Source organism: Cetorhinus maximus, unplaced genomic scaffold (genome assembly GCF_964194155.1).
Source record: "Cetorhinus maximus unplaced genomic scaffold, sCetMax3.hap1.1 HAP1_SCAFFOLD_2549, whole genome shotgun sequence".
Lineage (NCBI taxonomy): Eukaryota > Metazoa > Chordata > Chondrichthyes > Lamniformes > Cetorhinidae > Cetorhinus > Cetorhinus maximus.
The window spans coordinates 15,001-22,543 of NW_027598486.1; the positions used below are offsets into that span (position 1 = coordinate 15,001).

General features: G+C 49.7%; 1 protein-coding gene across 1 annotated transcript in view; it reads left to right on the forward strand.

Moving 5' to 3' along the window:
- Positions 1-2,889, forward strand: part of LOC144677449 (uncharacterized) — a gene marked incomplete at its 5' end in the record, with an annotated part of 11,425 nt that extends 8,536 nt beyond the window's left edge. Inside the window, 2 exons of the mRNA XM_078537541.1 lie at positions 508-624; positions 2,779-2,889. Coding sequence (XP_078393667.1) covers positions 508-624; positions 2,779-2,858 — 197 coding nt within the window. The remainder of the gene's footprint in view (positions 1-507; positions 625-2,778) is intronic.
- Between the last annotated feature and the right edge of the window lie 4,654 nt (positions 2,890-7,543).

Here is a 7,543-nt window from a genome sequence, read left to right on the forward strand (position 1 = left end):
CACACACACACTCACTCCCCCCCCACACACACACACTCACCCCGACACACACTGCCCTCTCGATTAGGCACTCTAGAGTCTAGTTGTTTCGTACGGTAGCCGCGAAGAACCTATAATGGGGGAGATGGTTAGCAAGTGTAATGGCCAATTTTGCTTGGACGTGCACTGCTTAAGGTGCTGACAAGGTGAGCACTAAGTGTATCACACACTCCGAGTACCCCCGTGCTGTCATTGAAGGGAACTGAGGTCGACCAATGAGATGATCAAGAGGGATGTGCAGATGGAGAATGACCATCACACCATCTCAGCACATTAACTGATAAAGCTTCTAACGTCTTCCACCTCCTATACACAACTGATCACAGCAATGGCGGCCGAGGGACCTTATGCAAGAGACAGATGCATGGATGCAATTGTGTTCAATGTGTTTGGCGTCAAATAAACAATGAAACTGATACAGTCAAAAATGACCCACGTTGTTTTCTTTCTCTCTCAATGTCATTGTAGCCTCCCCGAATGTGAAGAAAATCGTTGGCTGGTTCTTAGCTACGCTGATACTCCTCATGATTCTGGTCCTTTCCGTGTATTACTTCAGAAAGCCGAAGACTTGCAAGACCAAACGTGGTAAGATGGATACTTTCTGTCCATGTCTTTATTACTTCCCCTACTTTGCATCGCATATGTTGCGACGAGAGGACCAAGTTCACTCTTAGGGTGTGATCCCCACTGTAGGTCAGTGGCTGGTCATCCTGCAAGGAGCTCAACGCCATTCGGAGCAAAGAATCCCGCTTGACTGGCTCCCCATCCACAAACATTCACTCCCTCCACCACCGACGGACAGTGGCAGCCGTGTGTGTACCATCGACAAGATGCGCTGCCTTGTCCCTTCCAGTGGAATTATACTTCTCGCATTGAAACAAATGCATTTCAGACCCCCCCCCGCCCCCAGTCCCACACAGTGACAACGCAGGTGGGTAAGGTAGTCAGGAAGGCATATGGCATGCTTGCCTTCATCGGCAGGGGTATTGAGTATAAAAGCTGGGAAGTCATGCTGCAGCTGTGTAGAACCTTGGTTAGGCCACACTTGGAATATTGCGTGCAATTCTGGTCGCCACATTACCAGAAGGATATGGAGGCGTTGGAGAGGGTGCAGAGGAGGTTTACCAGGATGCTGCCTGGTCTGGAGGTTATTAACCATGAGGAGAGGTTGGAGAAACTCGGATTGTTCTCACTAGAGCGACGGAGATTGAGGGGCGACTTGATAGAAGTTTACAAAATGATGAGTGGCATGGACAGAGTAGATAGTCAGAAGCTTTTTTCCCAGGGTGGAAGAGTCAATTACTAGGGGAACATAGATTTAAGGGGAGAGGAGAAAACTATAGAGGGGATGTGAGGGACAAGTTTTTTACGCAGAGGGTAATGAGTATCTGGAATTCGCTGCCAGAGGAGGTGGTGGAAGCAGGTACGATAGTGGTGTTTAAGAGGCAGCTGGACAAATACATGAATAGGATGGGAATAGAGGGATACGGACCCCGGAAGTGCAAAATGTTTTAGTTGACGGGCAATATGATCGGCGCAGGCTTGGAGGGCCGAAGGGCCTGTTCCTGTGCTGTACTTTTCTTTGTTCTTTGTTCACTGCAGTGACTCACCAAGGCCCCTTCGACAGCACCTCCTAGGGGAGCTGGTGTACTGTGGTGGTGGCACTAGCAACGCAGAGACCCAGGGCAATGCTCTGGGGAATCGGATCAAATCCCGTCACAGACGCTGGTTGAATTTTAGTTCGGTTAACAAATCAGGAAGATAAAGCTTGGCATGAAACTGTCGTCGATTGCCGGGAAATCCCACCTGGTTCATCGATGTCCTTTAGGGAAGGAAGTCTGGCGTCTTTGCCTACATGTGACTCCAGACACACAGGGATGTGGTTGACTCTTAACTGCCCTCTGAAGCGCCCTAGCAAGGTTGGGCAATTAGAGACTGGCAACATTTTCTGGCCATGCCAACAATGTCTACATCCCACGAAAGTTCCAAAAAAAAAATACACCCGTCAACTCTACCGCCTAGAAGGGCAAGGGCAGCAGACACATGGGGAACACCACCACCTGGAAGTTCCCCTCCGCGTCACTCACCATCCTGACTTGAAAATATACCGGCCGTTCCTTCACTGTCGGCTGGGTCAAAACCCTGGATGGTCAGCGATGGTTACATCCACCTAAAATGAGTTTTTGAAAAATGTTTTTATTTCATGTTATGTTTTAATCAAACTGGCTATAATTCTTTGTACGTTGTGTTTGAAGACTAGGCCTTTATTCACTGGAGCTTAGAAGAATGAGAGGAGATCTCATTGAAACATACAACATTCTGACAGGGCTAGACAGGCTGGATGCAGGGATGATATTTCCTCTTGAGTGGGTTGGGAGGGGGTGTGTATTCTAGAAGGAGGGGTTACAAACTCAGGATATTGGGGTAGACCATTGAGGACTGAGATGAGGAGAAACCTCTTCACTCAGAGGGTAGTGAACCTGTGCCATTCTCCACCACAGGAGGCTGTGGAGGCCGAGACGCTGAATATATTTAAGAAGGAAATAGATAGATTTCTGGACTCCGAAGGTGTCAAGGGGTATGGGTGAACGATGGCGTTGAAATAGGGGATGAGCCATGATCTTATTGAAGGGCGGAGCAGACTCAAAGGGCCGAATGACCCACTCCTGCTTCCATTTCCTATGTTTCTAAACAATTCTGTCTACAACTCTATTAACACGATCTTTCTCCCGCCCACAGAATACAGGATTTACGTGCGAGAAAGACTTCTCGACGACGTGACACATATCGAAGCTATCGATGATGATACTCCTTTTTAAATGGACGCTATTTTTACGTACTGTATTTGGATGACCCGTGAAGATATTGGGGGCTGGTGGGAGGTGGTGGGGTGGGGGGAAGGGTTGGGGGTAGAATTTGTTCTGTGCGGCAGAGCAGTATCCCTCTGGCCTTCAGTTATACTCGCTGCCCAGATGTAGATTTAGAGGTCGGCAATTGGAATGGCCATTGGCCGCTCGTGTAACAAGCGCCCGCTGCAACTTGGGATCCTCTCGCGATCAGGCCCAAGGTTAATGTTTTTACCCCCAGTCTGTTGGACGCGAAGACTGAAAAAGCCAAACTTTGATCCCGGTCAACGCAAGAAAAATGTCTGACAAAAGAACATGGTATTGCAAAATTAGTATAACCAACCGAAATTAGCCTAGCTGCTTCTATGACTAGCGGGACTGGCGCTGGTTAAAGACATCTGGCGGCAGAATTTTATTTGGGCGCAGCTGACGAATCACATCTGCGGCCCATCCGAAGTTCCAAACTGCTGGCTTCATTGGGAATAAACACGTCGATTGCACCCACTCTGTGTCTCCGCCCAAGTGTCATTTTGCAACCAACGGCCTGATTCCAAATTTGTCCCGTGCAAAACGTGACAGCTCAACACAGATTTGTAGTGCACATCTGTAGAAATATTACTCCGTGCAACGCGGGTTTCAATGTCCAAATGTTTGCTCTAACGTCTAAATAGTTATCGGTGCGACTCTTCTACCCTCCGAGGTCAAAATAACTAATAAGACCACAAGACATAGGAGCAGAAATTAGGCCAATCGGCCCATCGATTCTGCCCCGCCATTCAATCATGGCTGATAAGTTTCTCAAACCCATTCTCCCGCCTTCTCCCCGTAACCTTTGATCCCCCTTACCAATCAAGAACCTATCTATCTCGGTCTTAAATACACTCAATGACCTGGCCTCCACCGCCTTCTGTGGCAATGAATTCCATAGATTCACCACTCTCTGGCTAAAGAAGTTTCTCCTCATCTCTGTTCTAAAAGGTCTTCCCTTTACTCTGAGGCTGTGCCCCTCGGGTCCTAGTCTCTCCTACTAATGGAAACATCTTCCCCGCGTCCCACTCTATCCAGGCCTTTCAGTATTCTGTAAGTTTCAATCAGATCCCCCCTCATCCTTCTAAACTCCATCGAGTATAGACCCAGAGTCCTCAAACGTTTCTCAAGTGTGAGGGATATTCATAAATTCATATTTAGGTGAAATTACCCCTCAACCAATAACATTGCAAATAATTATCTGGTCACACAGAGGCATCATGATGTCCACCATTGATGTGTTACACTCTTGGTTCAAACATGGACAAAAGAGCTGAGCCCCCGAGGTGAGGTGAGAGTGACTGCCCTTGACACCAAGGCAGCATTTGACCGAGTGGCATCAAGGAGCCCCAGCAAAACTGGAGTCCATGGGACTCAGGGGGAAAACTCTCTGCTGGTTTGGGTCATACCTAGCACAAAGGAAGATGGTCGTGGTTGTTGGAGGTCAATCCTCTCAGCTCCAGGACATCACTGCAGGAGTTCCTCAGGGTAGTGTCCTCGGCCCAGCCATCTTCAGCTGCTTCAACAATAACCTTCCTTCCATCAGAAGGTCAGAAGTGGGGATATTCGCTGATGACTGCACAATGTTCAGCACCATTCACAACTCCTCAGATACTGAAGCAGTCCATGTCCAAATGCAGCAAGACCTGGACAACATCCAGGCTTGGGCAGACAAGTGGCAAGTAACATTCACACCACACAAGTGCCAGGCAATGACCATCTCCAACAAGTGAGATTCAAACCATCACCCCTTGACGTTCAATGGCATTACCATCACTGATTCCCCCACTATCAACATCCTGGGGGTTACCATTGACCAGAAACTTAACTGGACCAGCCATATAAATACTGTGGTTACAAGAGCAGGTCAGAGGCTGGGAATCCTACAGAGAGTTACCCACCTCCTGACCCTTCACCATCTACAAGGCATAAGTCAGGAGTGTGATGGAATACTCTTCACTTCCCTGGATGAGTGCAGCTCCCACAACACTCAAGAAGCTCGACACCGTCCAGGACAAAGCAGTCCCGCTTGATTGGCACCCCATCCACAAACATTCACTCCCCCCACCACCGACGCACAGTAGCAGCAGTGTGTGTACCATCTACAAGATGCACTGCAGGAGTTCACCAAGGCTCCTTAGACAGCACCTTCCAAACCCACAACCACTACCATCTAGAAGGACAAGGGCAGTAGACACATAGGAAAACCACAACTTGAAAGTTCCCCTCCAAGCCACTCACCACCCTGACTTGGAAGTATTTCGGCCGTTCCTTCAATGTCGCTGGGTCAAAATCCTGGAACTCCCTCCCTAACAGCGCTGCGGGTGTACCTACACCACAGGGACAAAATCCTGGAACTCCCTCCCTAACAGCACTGTGGGTGTACCTACACCACAGGGGACAAAATCCTGGAACTCCCTCCCTAACAGCACTGTGGGTGTACCTACACCACAGGGACAAAATCCTGGAACTCCCTCCCTAACAGCACTGTGGGTGTACCTACACCACAGGGACAAAATCCTGGAACTCCCTCCCTAACAGCACTGTGGGTGTACCTACACCACAGGGACAAAATCCTGGAACTCCCTCCCTAACAGCGCCGTGGGTGTACCTACACCACAGGGTCAAAATCCTGGAACTCCCTCCCTAACAGCACTGTGGGTGTACCTACACCACACGGACAAAATCCTGGAACTCCCTCCCTAACAGCGCTGTGGGTGTACCTACACCACACGGACAAAATCCTGGAACTCCCTCCCTAACAGCACTGTGGGTGTACAAACACCACACGGACAAAATCCTGGAACTCCCTCCCTAACAGCACTGTGGGTGTACCTACACCACACGGACAAAATCCTGGAACTCCCTCCCTAACAGCACTGTGGTTGTACCTACACCACAGGGACAAAATCCTGGAACTCCCTCTCTAACAGTGCCGTGGGTGCACCTACACCACCTGGGCTGCAGCAGTTCAAGAAGGCAGCTCACCCCCCACCCTCTCAAGGGGTAAATAGAGATGTGGAATACATGCGACCTGGTCAGCGACACCCACATCCTGTACATGAATTTTTAAAAAAAACCTCTGTTGGCTGCCACAATCCGTCTTTGGCGACTTCATTTCATTGGTTTTTGAAGCACTTTGGCCGCCCTAAGGTCGCCAAAGGCGCTATATGAATGCAGGCCTCTTCTGCCGAAGAATTGCAAATCGCCTTACTTTAACACTGCGAGTATTTTCCGTTTAACGTGAAATGCTCTTCCGTTTCTCCTTCCCAAGGGAGCTCATTGCACATTTCTACTTCTGTCCTCCCGCCTTTAGTCCCGGTTAGAATTCACTCACACTGAGGATCACATGAGCCTAGGGAAGTCAGCGATCATTGTTTAGGAACGCTGAAAGGCTTGCTGGGTGAATCGAAGCTTTTGAGACTGAGACCGGAAAGGTCTTTTTCCTATTAGGCAATAGGGTCAAGGGGTATGGACCCAGGGTGTAAATGTGACATCGAGGAAGAGATGGACCATCATCAAATTGAAAGGGAAACAGAAACATCTGGGAAAAAACTCAGCAGGTCTGGCAGCATCGGCGGAGAGGGGCACTAGTTGATGTTTCGAGTCCTCGTGACCCTTCAACAGAACTAAGAGGTAGATTCGATAGATAAGAGATTAGCCTTCTGGCTCACAACAGCTTGGAATGAATCAAGACTTACATTCAGCGATTGACCGCTCTACCTGCTCATAAAATGCTCGCTATACCTCTATGGATAAGGTTAACACTTGGAAGCCAAAAAAAAAAACCCACTCCTATTTCCCGTCTGGGTTGACATTTAACTGCAGCGTTGTCTCCGCAGGTGAGAGCCCACAATTACTGGCATTGCTACCCGTGGTGCCCCATGACCATATCTCCTTTCTCAGTGACTGTCTCCGTCTCCGACTCACCCCACCTGGATTTCACCTGAAGTTCCATCCCTCATGTTTCGAACCCACCCCAGGATCACGGGTATCTCCGGGACATACGACGCTCCTCGGGCTGCTGTTCCCGTCGCATTCTGAGATCCACACTCAGTGCCATGCGCCGCCACGTGAACACACTCGACCTCTCCCTCCAGCAGCTCCGCCGCGCCCCTTTTCCAAAGCTGCCCGTGCCCCCAGTTTCACTTTATTCTTCGCCTCATCCGACGCCTCAACAAGGAGCTTTTTCCCTTTCTCTCAAGTGCCAAGGAACGCAAGCTCCAACAACTCATCGACACCAACACCCATCTGGGACCCTCCACCCCTGCTTGTCCCTCCGTCCCCACCCCCATCTTCCAATCCCAGCCCCAGCCGCGTATCCACCATACCCCCTGACCTTCCCCTCTCCGACGCTGAACGTTCAGTGCTCAGCAAAGGACTTAGTTTCATACCCTTACGCCCTCATCTCAATGAATTTCGGGCTCGGCATGATGCTGAACTCTTCTTCCGCCGTCTTCGTCTCCGTGCTCACTTCTTTGGGCAGGAGTCCTCTCCCCGTTCAACGGATCCTTTTACCCACCTCCAATATTCTCCCTCCACTTGGACCCCTCCCTCTGGATTCTTACCTTCTCTTGATCTTTTCATTGAGAACTGTTGGCGTGACATTAGTCGTCTGAATTTCTCTGCTC